Source organism: Fundulus heteroclitus, chromosome 2 (genome assembly GCF_011125445.2).
Source record: "Fundulus heteroclitus isolate FHET01 chromosome 2, MU-UCD_Fhet_4.1, whole genome shotgun sequence".
NCBI classification, from domain to species: domain Eukaryota; kingdom Metazoa; phylum Chordata; class Actinopteri; order Cyprinodontiformes; family Fundulidae; genus Fundulus; species Fundulus heteroclitus.
The window spans coordinates 5,740,351-5,762,798 of NC_046362.1; the positions used below are offsets into that span (position 1 = coordinate 5,740,351).

Genomic DNA, 22,448 nt, shown 5'->3' on the forward strand with positions numbered 1-22,448 from the left:
AAAAATATTTTAGTAGCTTGCGGTGCTAATAGCCGTTAGCCTGCACACCTAGCACTTCCCTCAGCAAATCCTGCTCTGGCTTTCACAGTTGGAGCAGGGACATTTTGGATGGATGGATGGATGGACAGGTCATGTTCAAAATCACAATAGAAACAATGAGGAAAATAACCTACATCTGTTCAAGAAACCAAATCAAATAGAACCAAATAAAGTCGTTATGCGACAACCATCAGAACTTGTTTCTGCTTCACTGTCCTCTGCAAAAGTTTCCACAGATGGTTCTCAAAAATCAGTATTAAAATCAATAAACCGATTGAGTGCAAGGCTTTTTGTTCATTTTTACCACGTAAACCGAACAGTGCACCTTTTTTTTTACTTAGTGGAAATATTTAAGGTACATTATTATTCTCATTTACAAGTGAAACAGAGATGCCAAACGCATGACCCTTATGTGTACAGGACCCAAACAACAGAAACCAAGAGTCATATCTGTACACAAAATAGCTTTTATTGACTTGCTGCATTTTGGTATCACAGTAACTTCAGCTAAAAGGATGTAAATAAAAAAACAGCATCAACACATGTACAAAGCAGGCAGCATTAGAAGAACTAACTCCTCCCATCTACGTAGAGTGGCTTAATAAACTGGTAAATATGCAGATACATACATATACAAACTGAAATAAATAATCAAACTGACACTTTCATGGCTTTTCTTTTCATGCCTTCTTTCCAGTATTACCAGTACTATTGTACACCGGGTGAACAATCTGTTTATTGGGAGATGGATTCTGTTAACATCTCTGCTCTCAGACTTGAAAACAGAAATCAAACCAACAGTGTCCCTTTAGAAATACCTCCCAAAAACTCAACGACCGATTACCTGATTAAAAAAAAACACCACATTATCCTCCAAGTGCACTTTGTTGAAAGACAAGAGGAAAATAAATCTGTGACTGGATTCTCCTGGGGTGCTGCAAGTCTTTCCTTATTCAACATCCAGGGTCAGGGAGGAAAAGTGCATATGGTTGTCAGACGCTGAGGTAAAAGGTCGTCTTCAGTGCAGCTGAAGAGTTGATCCCTTTTGGCTGACTCCTCTGTAAAATACATGATATACATTATGTACATGATGTAGGTCACATTTAAACCACTGCTGCTGATTTTTTTAGTAGACCAGTGTATGGCAGTGCAGCATCCTTATGAGAACCAAACAAACCTTAAGTTTAACAGATTCCTAGCCTAAGAAAGATACTTTTAAGTCCTTTTACATCCACTCCTTATGGGAAACAGTGTTATCATTTTGGGCTTTTAATCAATTACGTTCACTAATTTGGAGTCTTCAGCTTGGAATGAATATAGGGCCAAAAGGTAAACTAGGTGCACAGGTTTGAATTTAGTCTCCACCCAGTCCAAATCGTGTATGTAGGGTCAGTAGGGTCAGTTACATCGTGCTGCCAACTGTTTCTGCTCGTCTGGCTTCACACGCATTTGAACCTGAGTGACATCCTATTCTTATTTTACAGCGTTTATAAAAATGTCTGCCCACACTCTGCAGCTATATCCCCTTCATCCCTTCTAGGAGGGGGTTTCTACAAGGTTAAGTAGTGTCTTAATAGGATTTGATCTCCTGGCTCATGGTCTCTGCTCTAATTCATCCCAAAGCAGTTCTGTCGGTATGTAAGAACCTGACTTGATTTTTATGGATTTTGCTTTGTGCGCTGTTTTTTTTTTTCTTATGTTGGAACAAAAAGGGGCCATCCCCAAACGGTTCACACAAAGTTCAAAGCAGGAACCTGTCCTAAAGGTTACGGTATGCGTAAGCATCAAGAGTTCTTGAAAAACCGCCCCACCCCTTCAATCCCCTCTGCACTTCAGGACTGGACTTACTGATACTTACAGGTAGTCTCTTATCACGGTACTACGCAGGAAAAAAATCAACTCCTGAGAGCTAATGTTAGAACCATTCATCCTGCCTGGGTGCCAAGGTGTTATCTACATACATGTGTCTAACCACATCTTTAAAAACGGCAACAAAGGGACGAAAAAGCACCAAATCTTCAGATGAAGAGTGTGCCACCCTTGATAATCAGACGCATCCTCAGCATAAGTAGAACAATAAGAACGAGACGAGCCAATCCAGACCTGCCGCTCAGGCGTGATGGAGCTGCTCTCTCATTCTGGCTGCGGCTCGCTCCCTCCTCTCACAGTGCTTCTTCAGGTCTTTGACCTCGAGAGGCAGCGTGCTGTTCCACACCATCAGCACGGTCTCCTCATCTGAGAGACGACAAACAAACACACGCACACACGTGTCACTTCTGCAGAGAAAGTCGCACAGCGAGGCGGCTGTTTTCGCAAAGCGACGGGGGCAAACGAGGACGCTTCGCGCTCACCGTCCCGATTCTTGTCTCGTGGGAGCCTGCGGCCCAAAACCAGCACCGCGTTCTTCCAGTTGGTCGACTCTGATTGTTGGAAAGAAGAAGAAGAAGGGGGTGTAAGCAACATTTGAGCCCACACTGTCACACATAGGCAAAAGTCCCAGCATGCAGCATGCCGAGCCCACCTGCACGCAAACGCCCCGAGAAGCAGTGCATCTAAAGCCAAACAACAACCCAGCTGCTTAAAAATGTTTTTCTTTACTTATCTTTATTTACTCTGCCTTCTTTTTTTTCATTTGTTCTCACACTGTCTTTGCTACAACAGAGACACGAGCTGCTCTTAACCTGCAGCGCTGAGGGGTTCACCTCCAGACCCTTGTTAGAAGATTTAAAGGCAGATGTCTAATGTTCTAAATGACACCAAACGCTTAAAACTCTCTCTGCAACCTGCATTCAGTCTGGAAATGTGGGCAGAGTGACGCTTTAAACTCCAGTCAGCTCACTGGATCCAGACGGATCCCCAGGACTGAATCCATGGAACGACTGACGACTCCGCGTGTCGGGTACCCACGTATGAATGCGGACGTGATGGAGCGAACGGAATCCCACGCCGGCGCCATGACCTGCAGCGCCTGGTGCTTGGAGAGCTCCAGCAGCAGCAGGTAGCCCCCTCTGGTGCCGATCCAGAGAGCCGCGGCGTTCTGCATCATCAGGGCCTTCACTGTGGCCCACGAAGGCGTCGCGTCAGAGGGTAGCTCCACCCCGCCGCCCCGCCTGAAGACCCAGTGGTGCCTGCCGGGGGCACGGCACAGTTAAAGTCTGACACGTGCGACAGGACCAATCTCGTGTGCGGCGGCGTGTACCTGATGATCTGAGCGCAGTCGACGCAGTCCACCATCCTCTCGCTCCTCTTGTCCCAGACCTCAACGGTGGGGGTCCCGGCTTTGCTGAGATACACGTGCTTGTCCACCACCAGGCGGGATACACTCGCCTCGCCACTCTGCGGACGCTGCTGGCTGCAGGGGACACACATGCAAACGACCACTGCAGCACTGCCTTGCTAAAGTTTCCATAGCTTTTCAACTTTGCCATAGTTTATCTCTAACTTCAATGTATTTCATTGGGATGTGGTGTCATAGAGCAAAGATAGGGAGTGTATAATAAAGATGTGGAAGGAAAAGCATGCATGCTTTCTAAGACTTTAAAAAAACAACTTAGTGAGATGCATTAGCATTCAGCCCCTCTAGGGGAATAGCTTGGAGAGCTGTTTAGGGCATGTCTGCCAGCTCTGCATACAAAGACACTGACATGTTTGCACACTGGTCTTCAGAAACCACTGAAGCTCAATCAGACTGGATAGAAAAAGTCTGTGAATTTTTTTTTTAACGTTTTTAAGAGCCAGGAAATCTAATTTGTTTCGGCCTGGACTTTGACTAGGCCATTAACTCATAAATCTGCTTTGATTTGAAGCATTCCACTGTAGCTCTGGTTGTATGTTTCTTGTATTTAGCTCCATGCGTCTCCCCATCAACTCTGAGCAGCTTTCCCTGTCCCTGCTGAAGAAAAGCAACCCCCCCACACACACCCACACCATGACGCAACAACCTCCATGTGTAACCGTGAGGATGGTCTGTACAGGGTGATTGTGGAGTGTTCGTTTTCCAGCGAGGAGCGCTGGAGCTCCTGCATACAGTTGTTATCACGGCTGCTTCGCTGATTAATGCTCTCTTTACCCAGCCTCAAGGTTCAGGTGCTCATCCATGTCTTTGCAGTGGTGGGATACTCTTTTCATTTCTTAAATGTTGGACTAAAAGTTTCCCTGTGAGAATTTGAAAGCTTGGGTTATTGTTTTATAACCCGGCACATTTTTGAAAAACCTGATCTTTTTCTTCCATTTCTTAAGCACCACTTTGTGTTGGTGTATCATATAAAATCCCAATAAAACAGTCAGGAGTGTGTGGTTGCAATCTGGCAAAGTACTTTTGTAAGGCATCGCACCGCTCTAGTTTCTGTATCTATTCAACCAAACTACCACACTAGATAGAAAGTTGCTCTGTTTTAAAAACGTCCTGAGACGAGACTCACTGCAAGGTGAGGTTTGGTCTCGTGTCGATGGACTTGCAGACGTCGTAGTCGACAGAGAAAGAGAGGATCTTGGTCCCGCAGCCGGCCCACACGGACCGGCTGTCCAGCGAGTGGGTGGACTGGCCCAAACACATGAGCGGAGTGCTGGCGTTTCCCACGGCGAGGGTTTTAACTGGCTGGCCGTTCTCCCGCTGGAAGGAGAGGAGCGCAGACAGTCATGATCACCACCCAACGTTGATCTCAGGTTCACACTGCAGGTCTTGATGCTCAATTCTGTCCAGGAATTTTTAGGTGGCCATTCATACTACTATTAAATGTGAATGTAATTGTTTCTAGGATTTTTCAGTAAAGTTTTGTTTAAAAAAAAAACCTCAACAACAATGAAACAAAACGTGGATACCGGCCGTCTTCTCTCCTTGTTTTTATTAAAAATAAATTATGTTGAGCAATGGGAGCCGATAATATTAAGACAACATCACAGCAAGACGGCGTAAGGCGAGAAGAGAGCAGCACAGCTATTAACAACGGTCTGTTATGGAGCGCTAGCTGCTACTGCTGCGTGTGGATGTGTAGGGAAAAGGCAGGACAGTGACGTAGACGGCGGATGAAGTGCGACATGACTGTTCTGACTGCACACACGTTAAAAAAAATTCAATGCGTATCCAAATTAGTGCCACATACGGAAGTGCCACAAATCGGATTGTTTTTTTTATGGGTGAAAAGATCGGAACGGGACATTTCCCTGCAGTGTGAACGTAGCTTTACAGTCATGAGTCATGACTACTTACCATGAGTACAGACTCCTCATAAACACTAAGAAATCCATCTGCGGTCCCGACCAGCAAATAATTCTTTCTTTGGCTGCGAAGGAATAATAAAAAAAGAATATTACCAGGACAATTATGTGATCATTTTCAACATATTTACCCATTTCAAATAACAAACACGTTTCAGATTGATGCGCCAATTACGCTTGTCCTTGTAAACTTTCAAGGTTTTGGGAAAATGCTTTTAGAAATAAAAATGATTTCTTTTTCTCACGATAATCCCTTTGACGATCAGCATGACCATGTCTACACTTTGGAAAACATGGAATTTCTGTAGAGCAGGCAAACTAACCCACATTACAACCACTTTACATGTCCAGCTCTTTCCCATCACTTCACTTTTGATGATTTAAAGCTTTACTAAACCTGGTCTAAAGATCTTCTCTAAAGTACACACACGCAGTGCTCTAGGGATCATCCAAAGCTGCAAATCTTGGCTTCCACCACAGGATCAGCAGGTATTTCGGGGCTTTTGCAAAGACTTACATGCGGCGAGTGTTTACGTGGAAGTACAGCGAGGTGACGGCGTCGGTGACGCTCTGCAGGTGGTGCCAGGTGGACATGTCCTGGGTGCTGATGACCAGTAAGGAGCCGGACTGCGTGCCAGCCACGAGCCAATCGGATTCCTCATTTGGGATCTGGACTGTTGCGAGGCAAAGGATGGGGCTGGTATCGACCTCCTGTTTGAGAGGAAAGTGTAACATCTGTGTTTGGTATGAATGATGCTGAAAGTGTTTCCCAGAGGAAATGTGCTTGCAATATTAGATATATGTGTACATTACTGCCTGTCAACAAGTTCTTATTTTCTCATGCTGTAAGCATACACTTCAGTTTATGTTATTGGGATTGTATGTGATAATTAGGTAGTGGAAGTTCAACGTCCAGCAGGACAACAACCATAAACACAGCCAGAGGAAGAACAGAATAGTTAGAATAGCCTGCTCAACGTGTTTGCAACATGACAAAGTTAAATGGATACTAATTTGTTGGCGTTGCATTTAATAAGCACGCAGCATGGATGTCCTACTGTTAGAAGGCCAACATGAGGCATCAGCTTTGGCATCCGTGTGTATACCCGTGTGGTGACCGTGTCGGTCTGCAGGTCCACGGCTGTGACAAAGCCCCTCCTCTGGGAGCTGCTGCCCCCGCCCAGCCAGGCCGCGGGGCTCGACGTCCTCTGGTCGCGGCTGCAGCTCGCCGTGACGCACTGAGCGCTGAACATGCTGGAGGTCTTCACTTCCCTCATCAGGCTCAGCATTTCCCCTGAATTCAGCCTGTCGAACACCTGCACGCATCACAGATGCAACAGAAGCAGAGATGGATTCAGAAAAGGAGCCGGTGTCCCCAGATATTCAACATGTCTCATGTTGTTCCAGACAGCATGGGAGCAGTTTGTTTTAAAGATCAAGTCAAACATCATCAGACACCAAATGAAACACCCTGGTTTGCCTTCAGATTATTTATGATGCCCATCACTCATGTCAAGGCTAACTTCAGAACGGGGAACAGCTGGTGAAGCCCTCACCTGGGCAGAGGTGGGTCGATCCTGTGGGCTCTCCCTCAGACAGTCCATCATCAGAGTCTGGAAGCTGGGCCAAGGTGAGCAGCCGAAGTGCTTCACTGGGTCTGCGGGCAAAGTGATCCATTTCTGAATTAGTTTTTCAAAGATAAAAACAAGGACGGGACAAAGGTGAACCCAGAGTCAGCGTTATCCACCTGGCAGCTTGCCCTGCACTGCGATCTCATCAAACTCGCTGGGGAACTTCATGCCCTCTGAAATGCGCTCGCCGCTGGTCAGCAGGTCGTAGAGCAACAGGCCGAAGGAGAACACGTCAGCCTGCTGGTTGTAGACCACGTTACCTCGGGCCACCTCAGGCGCTCGGAAACCTGCCAGACGGAGACGTGTCACAGCTCAGGCCTTCATAGGCGCTAACTGGTGTTAGGGGGACTTGGTCTGACCTGGAGTGCCCTCGGAGCTCCTCACTCCCATGCTACAGCAGTACTGAGCGATCCCGTAGTCTGTGATCTTGGCGATGATCTCGGAGTCGGTTTTCAGGTTGAACAGGAGCACGTTGTGAGGCTTCAGATCCCGATATATGATCATAGCAGAATGGAGGTACCTGATCACAGATATTAATCAATGACTATAAATGGATTCAACACTTAGTAATACAAAAAGTGGTGATTTTTAGGTTTATATATATATATATATATATATATATATATATATATATATATATATATATATATATATAAAGTCCATGACAACCTCCACAAAGAAGTACGCCACAAAAGGTCATTGATAAGGAAGCAGATGCTTCACACGGTGAAAGTTGAGTGGAAGGAAAAAGTGTGGTAGGTAAAGGGATAACCGCAGCCTCCAGAGGTCTGTCAAACTAAAGCCATTTAGCAGTTTTTGGGGAATTTCACTAGAACTAGACTGAGGCTGGTGTCAGCTCATCAAGAGCCACCAATGTACAGGAGCTCACCTTTGAGCCCCGCATCGTGGCATGTGTTCAAATCTATTAAAAAATGAGAAACTTTGGAATAAAAACCTAGAACATGAGCTAAAACAACATTTAATTTCCCTTTGGGATTAATAAAGTATTCTTGAATTGCAATAGCACTTCAAGGCCTGAACAAACCCTTTTTAACCCAGAGACTGTGGGGCCAGGATGATTCTGCTGACACTCTAAGACCAGGGTTATGCAGATGACTCTCTCACACAGGGTGGGAGAAGAGTCAGCTTTGGTGAGTGAAAAAGTGACACCAGACACAGTTGTGTCAGAGCTAAATACTGTTACAGATTTAGTGTGATCAGCATCTATACCTTTACTGACTTTACTACCACAGTCGGAGAAATTGTTTATGTGCGAACCTGAATCTTGATGTTAACATTTATCAGTGATCCCAAGTAAAAATATTTTTACATAGCATAGTCTCTCTGATTGGTTGACGCCCCACGTCCAGCTGCTAAAGTTCACATTTTCCAACTCTTGCATCGGTCGCTCTCGAGGCACTTAAAGCGCGTCGAGCCAAATTTTCAGCACGAAACCCGCTGAAAGCTTCAAAATGCACAGCACAAGATGCGCGTGAGGCGCCTCAGGACCTCTCAAAAACCCTCTGATGCGCGTCTACTGTTGACTTTGGATGTAAACACGATGGCCTTGATGCTCAAAAGGTGTTTGGCCTGAATGCAGTATTACTTTCTTCCAAGAGTGATGCCGATTTCTGTCCAGGAATTGTTAACAAGTTGGTGATGTTTTTGGCCCGGATCATCAAGATGTCCATATTTATGAACCTCCACCAGAAGGAGCGCTTGCTGGTCCGCCAGGTTTTTCCGCACGGGACTGTCTGCGTTGTTGAGAAATTGTCACAGGTGTGCGGTGCGGATTGTTTTGGCCGCGGAGGGCAAAATTGAGATAATGTGGCCACACACACACACACACACACAAATACAGAGAGAGAGAGACACGTACACTAGGAGGAGATGACAGACCCCTCAATCATTTCGTAAACACCACTTAGATTGCCATTACAAGGACTTAGAAGAGGATGTATTGTGGCTATAGTGCATACAATTGATTTAAGATCAGGTATTTGTATGAAAATGAGCAAAATCAGTGATAGTTGAGTCTAACTCAGAAGGGGGCATAATCTTTCTAATATGATCTGTGGTATGTGTAGAATATACATCAACAGGCACAAGTAAAATTCAAACACAGTCTGGACTCTGTGGTAATTTGAGACAAATTTATGACAATAATCTAGAGGATGTAAAAGCAACGCAACTATGTTTGCCTAAACACAAGGTTCTCTGTTGGGGGTATTATATTTTATGACTTATGTCTGTCAAATGGAAAAAAAAAGAGATGAGCCAGGGCAAGTACATAAATGTTGGATTTTTTTTACACTTCACAAGGGATACATCTTCAAAATAAACTCCAGTGTTATCCTTTGGCATTTTAACTCTGCACTTTATTTTATATGAGCATGCAGACTTTAAACATAACCTGCAGAAACCAAGTGTCATATTGCAATTATTTCTAGCGTTCTACCTGAGTCCATCTGCCACATGCAGGGCGATCCTGTGCTGTAGCTTTCGGTTGAGGCTACCGTTCCCGTTGTCAAAGAGGGAGTCCAGAGAGCCTCTGAGTGCTAGCTCCATCACCAGGACCTGAGGGGCAGAGCTGGCGGCCAGCAGGCCCACCAGGCTGGGGTGTCGGAGACGGCCCAGAACCGCCAGTTCCTGAAAAAGTAGCAAATAAGTTTTACCTGTGAAAGGAAATCCACTGATTTTATTTTTCTCAAATTAACAAGAAGCAGAGTTCATAAAAACCAGCCTATCATCGGCTCCTACAGATGTCTAAAAATGCAACAATAACCCCCATTGCTGCGGCACAAACGTTTCAGCAGTACCTGTCTGAGAAGTCTGTGGACATAAAGATCAGAAGCATGTTTGTTGAAAACCTTCACAGCAACTTCTTCGTTTTTATAAACTCCTCGGTAAACTGTTCCAAAACCTCCATCCCCTTAAAAAACAGAAAAAAGAAAAAAAGATTTCCACTTTTAAAGTGATTACAGAACAAACTATTTCAGGAGACTTGAATAACAAAAAAGAATGAAAACCCTGTACCAAGTCTGTTCTCCTTGGAGAGGTCTACTTGCAGTTCCTCACTGTCCAGCAATGTTGCAGCAGGCTGGTCAGCCAATACCAGGTCCGGAGCGATCTGAGAGATGGGGAGCGTGCAGCGTGGATTCTCTGGGTTCACCAGCAAAAAGTCTGCAATTGATAAGGTCATAAAGTTTTTGAAAGTTTGAATAAGGTTGGGACAATACCTGAGAAATGACTTTTAGAAGCACATTTAAGCTCACTGTAAATGTCAACCACATATCATCACAAGAGAAGAACAAAACAAAGATCATGTCATCAGCATACATGTTGAATTTCTTATTGAGAAATTAAACGCATGTACCCTGATCAAAACAGTTACAAAGGTCCTCCAACAGAATTTTGCTCCACTCCTGTCCGTCTTCGAAACTGTAGAGCGCCCATTTCTTGAGCAAAGCTTCTCCAGTGCCATGCACGTCAGTGTGGAGCAGACCAAAAAACCATTCCTCCAGTACGGAGTCAACGTGGTCCACCACTTGGCCCAGCAACACTCGGCCTGGGCAAGGGGACACAATAGGGTTCCATAGTAAGCTATACTGTCAAGAACATATTTATTTGCATTATCATGACAGGGAATACTATGACATATAAAACGTGAAAAAATATTTTTTAATTTTCAATGTTATCCTGACATGTAATGCTAACAATTGTCAGTGCAAATAATTCCATCCTTTTAGCTTTAACTACCTGTAAGTACTATTCCTTTATCATGTTCAAAACAGTACCGTGTGCTTTCCAGGTATTTCTTAGACCCTTTCAAACACCATAGTACCTTTTTGGGATGAGGGCACAGTTATTCTGACAAAGCTGGAGGGGTTGTGCTCCTCTGAAGCAGCTTCCATCAGACAGTATGCTTCAGGGGACCAGCTTAGGTAGATGCCTTGCCTCCAGTAAATCCGGTTGGGTCGAAGCACCTTTTCTGGAGAAACAAAAGTGATACAGTTCTTGAAATTCTGCTTCCAGTGTTGCCATGTTAGCTTGTTTTTTTGAGAATTTGTCCAGCGGGTCTACACGTGGGGAATTGGAGGGGATGTTGCGGAACATCAAGCTCCGCAACATCCGCAACCGTGAGTCACTGTGTTGAGCTGTGTCATGGCCAGGTACACTCTGTCACCTTTTAGTGTCATCACTGTGTTAGGAATTTCAATTCAATGCTACTGCAGCACCCACAAGAGGTCAGATAATTAAGAGATGAATTGATCAGACAGGAAGAGATGCTAGCAGTTGTAATTTCAGTGTGAAGCATCCAACATCCTTTGTTGAGTAATGTACATGCACCGCATTAAGTTAAGTAATGACATTAGTGGGTCACTGCAGCGATGTTTGAGTCAAATGTCCAAAAGGTTAATGGCAACCTGGTTTACCATACCCGGTGATCAAATTCTGTATGCTGCAAAGTTAAATGCGTAATAAAACAATAGGGGAGCATTATTTCCCTACTCCATGTTTTCCTGTAACATTGAAATGAAGGGCAGACATGCAAGAGTGTGACAGAACTGATGCTAGCAGCCATTGCTGAATTTACCTCTTCCGCAGAGCAAATACGAGGAGACCTCTAAAAGGCGACTGATCTGCCGAGACCAGAAATCCATGGGGAAGTACGGCATCTCGTAGAGACGTACAATCACCTCAGAGTTCTCGCAGTGTGGCAGTTCAATAACTGGCCTCTGTTTGGACAAACTGTTCAAAACAGGACGAGTCAGAGAGCACGAGGAACTTGGCACCTTTGCAAAGATGCATTTGCAAATGTAGAAATCTAAACCTACCTGCTGGGTACCAATAGCTGGTCCTCGCCAAAGGGAAGGGCAATCTGAAACTTCTCCAAAAGTTTGAAGAACTGGACCATGTGGCTCTTTGGGAAACATTTGGTCTCTAACAGAAACCTTTCCACAACAGAACGCTGAACCACTCCTTTTGGTTGCTCCAAGAGCCCACAGCTCCTCAATGTCAGTTTCTGCATAGAGGAGGGGTACCACATATATCGAACACTTCTCACATACGCACCTTGTTAATAGCATTTAGATAAGAGTAAAGCAACAGATCATTGGTGTGTTTTTCAAAGATTTTTACCTGAAGAAAGGGCTAACTATGGAAATGTCAACAAGAGTTGGGCACAAAGTGAAATCATTGTCATTACTGTTGAATGGACTGATCCCTGGGGAAAATGAATTACTGTGTGTCTTCTATTTAGTGGTGAATTAGAACTACGGGGAGGAATTCATGTATAAAAAAAGACAGGACCCCAGGTCAGAGCTTTGTGGAACACCAATCGTAAATAGGGAGAGTTGATGATAGACCAGGGTAATATATCATAACACAGTTGTTACTGCATTATCAATACATATGCAATATTGCAATTACAGAAGACTGTTTGGATGGAATATCTGGAGAGGCGGGGGTGGGGCATTGTACCTCAGGTTCTCTACATTTGCTCTCTGTAATGCCAATAAGAAAGATATTTACTGCACTTGATGCCCACACCTGAATGAGATTTCAGGTCAAAAGCTAAAACCCCCAACTCAGTGTTGAGTTTGTTGTAAAAGAAAAGAAAGAATGGTGAGGAAAAAGTGGGCTAGCCACAATATACATCTTCATTCTAATACCCAACAATAATAACCACATGTTTCCATTATGTGCCCCTTGTTAGTTATGTTAGATTTCAGGGCTATACTGCACAGAGGTGGCTTACCTGAGACAGGATGTTACATAACCACTGTGGGTCAATAAAATAAAGTTCTCGAAGTTGGAGCGCAGGGTCATCAAAGTGTAATAAAATGCCTTGAATGAAAAAAAAACATTACAACTTATTAAAATGAAGGCATAAACTTCCTTGAAGGCCTAAAGTTGCTTAAATAGCAACAAATTGCTTTGAAAGAAAAGGAACTTTTCCTCAACAAGAACGCAGGATTTTAACAGATGTTAGGCATTATAGTGTGTCAGAAATACAGCACCGCTCTCAACTGACCGACTTCACTGAGGAAATGGATGGCATGAGGCAGTTCAGCTTCCTCCAGCTGCAGCTGACTCTCCTGGATAAGCTGCAGGAGCTTATCGTACCTGAGGACAGGAAACTCCGGTGGCACTCTGCTCCTTTCCTGGAGGATTCTGCGCTCCAGCTCCACATAGCTGTCCGGCACCAACTGACCCATAACCTGCTGGCCCTGGATCTAACAAGCAAACACACACAAAAAAACAGTGTATTGTGAACAAGTTAGGCAACGCGATGCCTGCTTTCCTCTTTGTTTTCCTTTACCTTGAAGCTGGTGACCTCTCTAATGATTGCCTTGCGCAGTTTGCCGATGGAGTCCGAGTCCTCGCAGAGCGAGACCATGTGGTAATCTCTGATGGCCGGGAAGCCCTGATGGTTCAGCAGCTCCTCTCGGATTTTACTCAGGCAGGACTGCAGCTGCATCTCCTCGCTCACGTCGGTGTGGGTTCCAACGAGGATGACTGGAGACAGGGGAGCCACCGCCTGAAGTACAAGTGGTGGGATGTGTTGGGAAAACGTAACGGAGAACAAATAAAGTGAAAGATGTCCCGTACAACAAGCATGTATTTATCCTAAGTCTGTGGAAGGCTTTAGCGTGCGTCTCACCTTTATGTTGAAGAGCCAGGGTTTGAGAGCATCCACCTGACTGGCTCCTTTGCTGAGGTCGTATACCACCAAGTAGAGAGCTCTGGATGTGAGAAAGAGCGGGTGAGAGCCGGTGAGCTCCTCTCCGCCTGTGGAGCAAACAAGGGTAGAATCGATGCGTTTCAAAGATCATTTTACAATGGCTCTTAGCTTACACACCACTGTTAAAATGTCAGGTTTTTGTGAAATCCAAACATGAGTCTATGAATAAACATTTTCATTTGACATGTAAAATAGAATTGAAACAAAGAAATGAATTAAGAAAGAAATAAAAAAAAATAAAAACTTTGAAAGCCTGGTTGCATTTCAGCATTCTGTCTGCTTTGGGACAGGTCCATCGGCTTCACACGTCAAACCTAATCAGAGCTTACATCTTCTTCAGGTGAAGCCATTCTGTTGCCGATTTGTGTGAGTATGCGATGCTAAAAAAAAAAAATAATCAAAAATCCAAACCCTGTTTATCTGTCAAGAAGAAAACTGGAGATTTGGAACTGTATTGTTTCATTCATCTCAACATAAAAATGCAAAGCAATCCCAGATCATGATGCTACCACCACCATGTTTTACTGTGGGTATGGATTGTTTCTGTGGTGAGGTGCTGTGTTGTTCTTTGTGCCAAGCAAACCTTTAGAAATTATGTCAGCCAGAAAATTACATTTGGTTTTAACAGACCATAAAACATTCCCCAACAAGGGCTAAGAAGAAGCATTGTAGACAACGCTTCTTCTAAGCCCACACTTTGAATAGAAGGCAGGAGATTGTTTTGTACGTATAACACAAAAAAATCATTTTGATCCTTTGTAGTCTCTTTACAAACTATGACTTCAGCCATATTCTCATAGTTCAGGATGCAAATGAGTTGGATTCCCAAGGAAGACTAAATGCTGAAATTGTACCTACAGATGCATAAAACAATGTGTCTATAAGTGAGAATCATTGCATCCAGGTTATTGCAGCCTAATGATTTTATTTCTTTTTTTTTTTTTACATATTTCTCAAACCTATTTGTTTGACAAGCAGGAGATTCATAGTTCTTTGACCAAAAAGATTCACGAGTCCCATTCCAGATGAAAGCCTACCTGAGAAGTCCCAGACGCTCAGCAACATTTTCTTCTTGTCCCGTTCCTTGATGGTCCAGTCAAAAACATCGACGGCACTCTGCTTTGAGTTGAGCTGGGAGCGCCTCAGCTTCATCAGCTGCCTGATGAGGGTGGTCTTCCCGCAGCTCGTGTTCCCCACCACGATGAGCTTCATGCGGTGGTACGGCACTGCCTTCTTCAGCCGCTGCTGCAGGAACCTGCACATTGATATTTGAAGTTTGTTATGCTTACTAGATTTCGAAATATTTTACAATGAACAGCAACAGAAATGGCTTTTACGACCCCTGACCTGACTATGTCTTTGGTCTTGTTGCCAATAAGTTTTAGATCCAGCTCCAGACGAAGGCCATCCAGCGGCAGGTCCCACAGTCTGCTCAGCTTTCCCATTTCATCCGGGAAGGACCTCAGGCTAGAGTTGCGACTCACATCCAGGGAGGTCAGGCCTTCGATCATGCCTATCTGTGGTGGGACCTGGAGGGAAACAACAGAACCGTGGATGTGGTCCTGGACTGGAATCTGTCATTAATAGTCTTCATTCAGGCAGACTGTCCTTCACCTCGCTAAGCTTGTTGTCACTCAGATGGAGCTTCTCCAGCCTTGCCCATCTGTTGACTGGTCCACTCAGATCCAGACCTTCGATGCAGTTCTGACTGAACATTAGCTCCCTGATGCTGCAGGATGCCCAGCACCCCGGACCAGGCAGCACGTCGATGTTGTTAGTCCTCATGTCCACTGAACGTAAGCTGGACAGAGAGGGGGAAGCCTTACATACTGCAGACATCATTTAGCCAGAGAGCAAAGGGCTGACTATGAGACTTGAAAGGACTGGGATCTGTGGAACGTACTTTGGTAGATTCAGTACAGCCTCAGGAATTTGAGTGAAGTTGTTGTTAGCCAGTTTCAGTGTGGTCAGCTTGGCTGGCAGCTGTGAAAGGGAACCTGGAGAGACACCAGGAAGATCTGCTGATTTCATTCCATCACATCTTAAATGTAAAGTGAATGTGGCTGAATAGCTACGCGTTTTAGACTCAGATCCCAAAGCAATCTTGACTTGTCAGCTAATGCATTTACAGCAATGATCGTCTGACCACGAAAGAATTTGTGGAATCGCTAAGTTTGATTCATGGGACTACTGGGCAGATTTAGAAACAACCTTTTTGCAAAGATTTCTGAAGACTTTAACAGAAGGGGCAAGTTTATTTGTATTGGAACATGAGAAGTACAAACTAGACTAACAAGCTAAAAACATAATCACAAAAAGAAAGAAACAAATGAAACTTATAAAATGTAAACCAATAAAAAGCAAAAGAAATGTTAGAATTCATAAATTCACAAAGCAATCTTTGTGCTTTTTGTGTAAGATGCTTGAAAGAGCGTTGTTTTCAGCTTTAATTTAAAGGCTCTTCTGCGCATCTAAGCCTTTTCTTAAAGTAAAGGTTTACTTGAAGAAAAGTTAAAGTGCACCATCATGCAGATGTCACCAGGTGGTGCTATTCTAACAGCTTAAAACTGCCTCTCAGCTGCTCCAGGCAGCTCGGTATGGTTAAAGTTGGTTCTTCTCAAAAGGGAAAAAATCTCGATTGTGGTATTACTACCCTGGTATGACACTTTATAGAGTTTTATTCTACAAATAATGAGGCATTTGGTTGTATGTTAGCCTGTCTTTCAGAGTGAACCTCCCCTCTTATTTGCATACATTCTTAACATGATATGATTTGCGGTGCTCGACAGGACTTTTTCCTGAACCTGGTATAACTGCAGTCTCTTATTTTGCTCTTAGATCATGAAATAATGTCTAAAGTCAGCCACAACTGGATGCTTTTTTACAGTCAGAGAGTTCAAAGCTGTCTCAAAGAGTTCTGTAAAACTGCTATCCTTACTGGACCTTGCACTATGTATTGCCTATGGCTGCTTTCGGATAGTTAAGCTCAAACAACTTTTAATGGTGTGTGTACTTGGAAAAGTTTACCTTGAAACAAAAAGCTTGATCTCAGGGGAGTTCCTGCTTAAATAAATCAAGGACCCGAGGATGTAAGTAAGGTGGTCCATTTAAAATTGGGATTGTTTTTCCGTTCCGTTAACACATCGGCACAACATCATTTTAATTAGAAATATGGTATGTTAAAGCCGCAACAGAGTTATAACCACAGTGACATTTTTTATAGGTTGGAATTAGCGCTGGGAGATCTTTGGTCAAAGGAGCAGCAGCCTGCAGCGCTCCCCGGCTGCAGGCTATCAGCGTGGAGAGCTTTCAGTGGGCAGCTCTGAGAAAACGCCCCGCCACTCCACTGGGCTGCTCCCAATCTGAAAGGCAGACAGCAGCGGCCTTCTACTGCATGAAGTGCACTGATGGACACTCTTCAGACGCAAAACGTTTCTGTTTTCAGTGTTTAAAATGAACGAACGTCTCAGTAGCCACAGATCTGATACGGCGCGTCTGTGAATATAAAGCTGAAGTGTACTTTGTTTTTTTTCCTTCAGACGAGATCCATGGTTTGTAAAAAGTAAAATTATATTCTGGTTTGACCCACTCCGTGTATGGTGGTCCTTAATATTAATGTCGTTGCTCTTCGTTTTTTCTGGACTTTCGGAGAAAACGCTTCTCATTTCTCCTCGCCCTCAGCCAATCCCTAGAAAGCAGTGCATACACGTCAAAACTCCACACGAGTCAGCTCGGTTTGACCCTGCTCTTGAGCAGGGCCCAAAGACCCTGGATTAGCCCTGAAAAAAAAAAAAAAGGTTCTGAACTGTCGCTGAAAAAAAACCCTAAATGCTCGCAAGCGGGTGGAGCCGAGTGGTGCGCTGGCAAAAGGAGTCAGTTATTTCTTGTAGCACATTTACAAATGAATGCAAAAGGCGATTGGAAAGGCAGCCTTTTAGTAAAGCTTCTGATAAGTGAGTCAATCTGTCAGTAAGGGAGAAAATATCTGTCTTGCAGAAAAAACATTTTTTTGATAAGAAAGTTGCTCTCATGTTATTACTTACAGAGTTTGTTCATTGAGGCATTAAACGTCTCCAGTTTGGGACAGCTGGTCAGAAAGTCAGGAGAAATGTTCTCCACATCATTCTTGCTCACATCCAGCAGCTTGATCTCCGGCAGATGGAGAGCTGAGCACAGGTCAGTCAAACTGTTCCTGAAAAACAGAAGAATAAAAGTTGTTTTTAACCAGGCTGCAATTCTTTAGAAGGCAACTGCAGTAGGAAAAATATGGGGAATAGCGAAGGATTTTGTCCTTTTGAAGAAGTGTAAATACAGTAATCGTAAAAAGAAAGAAAATCTATATTCAATTCTCTCGTTTCAAGTACCTTATAAGATGTTTTAAATAGGTGATTTTGTCTTAATTTGTATAAGATTATAACTTTGCCAAACAGCATACCCCTCCATAAAGAGCTCCTCTAGCTTCTCCATGGTGCCGCCCAGCTCATAGGGGAATGTGGTGATTTTATTGAAGGACAGATTGAGCTGCCTCAGTGACGTGCAGGTGACAGCAGGGTCAAAGCTTAGCACGGGACCGATGCAGTTACGAGAGACATTGAGCATGCTCAGTGAGGGCAGAGCCAGCAGGTCGTCTGGCAACCACTGAAGCTGGTTACCCTGCAGGTCCAGCCGGGTCAGGCTCTTCAAACTCTGCAGCGAAACATAAACGATGAAGCGCTTCAGAGTACATTTCTCCTCTCATATGTGACCCATTGATGTTTGAATCCACAGTGCATTACCTGGCAGATGGCAGAGGGGAACTCCAGCAGACTGTTGCTGCTCAGGTCCAGGCGAAGGACGTGCCGCAGCTGCTGCTGGACAAACGCGTCATCGAGGAAGCAAGACAGAGAACCCAACTCGTTCCCTGACAGATCCACCAGGCGGATCCGCTCCTTTTCTTTGGGCAGAGCAGCAGAATTCTCACCAGACCCCAGCACTGGAGAGGACATACCAGAACCCTATTTTACGGACTATAAGGCGCACTTAAAATCCTTAAATCTTCTCACAAATTGATGGTGCGCCAATTTTATGTGGTACAATGCACTCAAAAATCTGTTAAAATGTGCAAGTACGACTTTAGTAAGCAACGAAGCCGCTCCACCTAATGGATGTTTGGAGCATTACGGTACGCTGTCACTACCTGATTGGACCACTGAGCTATATTATACACTGGAGTGCTAATCGCCCGCTGTTAGAACGAGTCGCTTTGAAGCCACCAGCCGCCATATTGGTTCTCCCTATTTTCCTCCAGTAACTAGGGAATATGTGCGCTACAGCATCGAATAACAAGGATTTTCTCATGTTCAGGGGGGGCTTAAGACTTTTAAAATGTCAAATGCCATATACTTTTATGTTATGTTCTAAAACTATCAAGTACTGAGAAAGTCATGTGCTGAAATATTTTGCATTTTATTCATTTAAATATAAATATTTCACATTTATAAATATATAAATAACAATATACAAAAATATACATATACACATACTTATATATACATATATATATATTTATTATGAATAACATGTAAAATATTTCAGCACCTAATTTCCTAGTAGTTGATAGTGTTAGTACATCCACTGACTGTAGAATTACCTGTGAAACGTTTTCACTCAGCCAGAAAACTGCTTGTTGTTGCAACCAAATCCTATGGGATTCTGTGAGAGTAGGGAGTAGCAAGATGGCGGCCAGTGACTTCAGTTTTTCGGCAAAATCAGTACTCCAGTGTATTATATAGCTCAGTGGTCAACAGAGCCGGACAGTAACGGAGTACATTTACTTGAGTACAGTACTTAAGTACAATTTTGAGGGATCTGTACTTTACTCGAGTATAATTTTTGGGGAGTACTCATGACTTTACTCAAGTACATCTGAGAGGTAAATATTGTACTCTTTACTCCGCTACATTTCTATCCATAACTGTGAGTAAAAAAAAAAAAAATCTTCTAAAAAAATAAAATAAAATAAAAAAAATCTCGGAAACCTTTAATTTGTTGTTTCCCTCTCAAACGTGATTGGATTGTGCAGCCGGCAAGGCGCCACTGATTGGGACAGCCTATCAGCAATCACATTCAGCTTTCCGCCGAAATCAACTTCATGGTCAGATTTATTAGACAAGAGACGAACAATGGATGAAGACGCAGCAGTTCCATCCCGGGAATGTGTCAACCCGTGGCCCCACCTCGCCCGACTATTTCAATTTTCGGAACAACTGAATGATAGTTTTCACTTCAAGTGTTTGCTGTGTTTACCCAAACAGAACTTCATCACTGCCTACAAAAATTAAGCCGAGCATTTGGTTTGATGTTCCATAGTATGCGGTGTGTTTAACACAGTCAGGTTCAAATGTGGGTGCAAAAAATCCATTCAAACTCTAGCAGAGGTGAGCAGAGTGTTGCCATTGTGCTACTGCCTTGTGAGAAATGTTAAATAAAGCAACATGGTAAAAAGATTAAATGACTTGGTTTTACTTTCAATTCCTTTTACATTCTCCAAGGTATTAACATTAACATTTTTCATAACTCGATGTGTAGGACATTTCTGTACATAAATGTAAGCACTGTGGCAGTAGTAATGCAATATTTAGAAAATGTACTCTTGATACTCAAGTACTTTTAAAAACAAGTACTTCAGTACTTTTACTTAAGTAGACATCTGACTGCAGTACTTTTACTTGTACTTGAGTAGAATTTAGCAAGGGGTATCTGTACTTTTACTCAAGTAATGAAGCTGTGTGCTCTGTCCGCCTTTGGTGGTCAATACCTGATCGGACCGTAACAGGGCCCCTGAGCTGTCTACCAGACTGCCTGACTGTAATGTCTAAACTAGAAGTGCATTCATGTAAGGCAGTCCTCGCCCAGAGTACACGCTAGCTACAACAAACCTAGTAAGTTAATTCAATATCAATATCTGGGTAACAGTTAGGTTGTAACAATACTGAACACAAAATGGAGTATTTTCAATGCTTTTTTGGGGGAGCCAGGATCACCTTTAATCAGACAAGGCCATAAAACAGCAAGTTTCAGTGTTTTCCTCCATAGTAAAATTTTGCCTCGTCTTGTTGTGCTGAGCCCAATAACATTGACATAACATTAAACCCCTTTTCAACTTTTCAAGTTTCACAAAACATCTGGTGAAGCAGGAGAAGCTGCCACTTTAAATATTTATCTGTTGCGTCTCCTTTTTTATTCGGACAAAGTTACCTGACTTGGAGCTAGCCCGTCCATATCTTCTGTGTATGGGTTCACCATTTTCCTTTTCCGCTTTAGGACTCTGCACATGGAGCAAAAAGACAGACAAGAGAACCGTGGAGCCAAGTTCATAAAGTAAAGCAAACACAGAAATGGAACTGTTCGGAGTGGGAAGGAAAACATGAACCCGGAGGACTGACCTCTGCGCTGGCGTGTCTGTGACGACCCTGCTTCCTTTTGAAGGAGTCGCCCCTCAGCTCCTCTGCTGAGCTGTTTTTTGACTTAGGAGAGAAAGCCCCCGACACAGAATCACTTCCTAAGCAAAGTAAAGCGCAAAAATGTCAGACAAGTAGAATTGAACAAAACTAAAATAAATACAGTGCTGTAAAAATATGTCCATTCTGATAGATTCTCTTTAGTTTAGTTTATTGGCACATTTAATTACTTCAATTCATCGTCATCATAAAAAAATACATTTTTAACAAAGATAACGTGAATAAATACAACAAGCAGTCTTCAAATTAGCGTCTCGTTTATAAGGGGGAAACACTCCAAAGTATTAAAAAGCCCAGTTCTTGGGTTTTGGGACTAAAAGCCCCCCACTGAAACCCACGCTACAGCAGTGGGAGAAAACACTGTGGTGAAGCTTCCCAAGAAGGGCCGGCTGACCAAAATTACTCCAAGAGGGTGATGACAACTCATCCAGATGGTCACTGTAGAACCTCCAACGACATCTACAACACTACAAGCCTCACCTGCCTCGGTTCAGGACTCTGGTCAATAAGACAGAGAGAGACATGAGAGATTTCTAAGACCAACACAAGTTGTGACCAAAATAAAACCATTTGTCACCATTTTTGATGATTGCTAAGTCTTTTGAGAAATTATCTGTGGTCCTTCCTACTAGGTTTATGTCCCGTTATATCTGACAGGGAAAAATAACATCATACCTACAGTCCAGCAGGAAACCATGAATTCTCTTTCCAACCAGAAACAATCCTGCAGAGGAATTTCCAGCAATCAGTTTGTGACTTTAGGCTTAAGTGCAACTGGCTGGGCATATTCAGCAAGACAATATTCCAAAGCTCATCAGCTCACCTCATACTGAAGGGCTCAAGAAACATTAAAAATCAAGTTTTGGAGTGGCCCAATCGAAAGCCATATTTACAAGTTAATCTAAAAAAATAGAATAAAATGAAAAAGTTCTATGTTTTTTGTTGCTCATTTACGTAAATGCAAGTCATATTATACAGATTCACTACAGAGAGAAGTTATTTCAAGCATTTATTGCTTGCAGTTTTGATGATCGTGGTTTACAGATCACGAAAACCCAAAATTTTAGTTAATTCAATTCAGTTAATCAGCTAATTAACTCAAAGTGCCAAAAAGTTTGCTGAGCCTTTAAACGTCTCTCACTCTGGGTCAGTAGGTGGCCCCATCACGGGGAAGACTGCTGACTGGACAGATCTCCAGAAGACAGCCATCAATACTTTCACAAGGATGGGAAGACACGAAAGGTCATTGCTTGATGAAGCTGGTTGTTAACAGAGCATATTAACGAAAAATTGAGTAGAAGGAAAAAGTGTGGT

At 43.4% G+C, this 22,448-nt stretch overlaps 1 protein-coding gene across 1 annotated transcript in view; it reads right to left on the reverse strand.

Annotated features, from left to right (window-relative positions):
• Nucleotides 1-488: 488 nt before the first annotated feature.
• The window catches only part of lrrk2 (leucine-rich repeat kinase 2), a 49,161-nt gene continuing 27,201 nt past the window's right edge, over nucleotides 489-22,448 (reverse strand). Inside the window, exons 21-52 of the mRNA XM_036146248.1 lie at nucleotides 21,060-21,175; nucleotides 20,872-20,941; nucleotides 18,411-18,607; nucleotides 18,071-18,321; nucleotides 17,679-17,827; nucleotides 15,539-15,632; nucleotides 15,250-15,436; nucleotides 14,983-15,164; nucleotides 14,673-14,890; nucleotides 13,555-13,682; nucleotides 13,213-13,431; nucleotides 12,925-13,126; nucleotides 12,649-12,737; nucleotides 11,726-11,913; nucleotides 11,485-11,639; nucleotides 10,732-10,878; nucleotides 10,264-10,455; nucleotides 9,924-10,070; nucleotides 9,707-9,819; nucleotides 9,346-9,536; nucleotides 7,247-7,407; nucleotides 7,004-7,174; nucleotides 6,813-6,913; nucleotides 6,363-6,572; nucleotides 5,774-5,967; nucleotides 5,249-5,321; nucleotides 4,461-4,651; nucleotides 3,239-3,391; nucleotides 2,947-3,167; nucleotides 2,391-2,459; nucleotides 2,143-2,274; nucleotides 489-1,097 (exon numbers count right to left, since the gene is read on the reverse strand). Of these exons, the coding sequence (XP_036002141.1) occupies nucleotides 2,150-2,274; nucleotides 2,391-2,459; nucleotides 2,947-3,167; nucleotides 3,239-3,391; nucleotides 4,461-4,651; nucleotides 5,249-5,321; nucleotides 5,774-5,967; nucleotides 6,363-6,572; nucleotides 6,813-6,913; nucleotides 7,004-7,174; nucleotides 7,247-7,407; nucleotides 9,346-9,536; nucleotides 9,707-9,819; nucleotides 9,924-10,070; nucleotides 10,264-10,455; nucleotides 10,732-10,878; nucleotides 11,485-11,639; nucleotides 11,726-11,913; nucleotides 12,649-12,737; nucleotides 12,925-13,126; nucleotides 13,213-13,431; nucleotides 13,555-13,682; nucleotides 14,673-14,890; nucleotides 14,983-15,164; nucleotides 15,250-15,436; nucleotides 15,539-15,632; nucleotides 17,679-17,827; nucleotides 18,071-18,321; nucleotides 18,411-18,607; nucleotides 20,872-20,941; nucleotides 21,060-21,175 (4,904 nt within the window). The 3' untranslated portion in view covers nucleotides 489-1,097; nucleotides 2,143-2,149. The remainder of the gene's footprint in view (nucleotides 1,098-2,142; nucleotides 2,275-2,390; nucleotides 2,460-2,946; nucleotides 3,168-3,238; nucleotides 3,392-4,460; nucleotides 4,652-5,248; nucleotides 5,322-5,773; nucleotides 5,968-6,362; nucleotides 6,573-6,812; nucleotides 6,914-7,003; nucleotides 7,175-7,246; nucleotides 7,408-9,345; nucleotides 9,537-9,706; nucleotides 9,820-9,923; nucleotides 10,071-10,263; nucleotides 10,456-10,731; nucleotides 10,879-11,484; nucleotides 11,640-11,725; nucleotides 11,914-12,648; nucleotides 12,738-12,924; nucleotides 13,127-13,212; nucleotides 13,432-13,554; nucleotides 13,683-14,672; nucleotides 14,891-14,982; nucleotides 15,165-15,249; nucleotides 15,437-15,538; nucleotides 15,633-17,678; nucleotides 17,828-18,070; nucleotides 18,322-18,410; nucleotides 18,608-20,871; nucleotides 20,942-21,059; nucleotides 21,176-22,448) is intronic.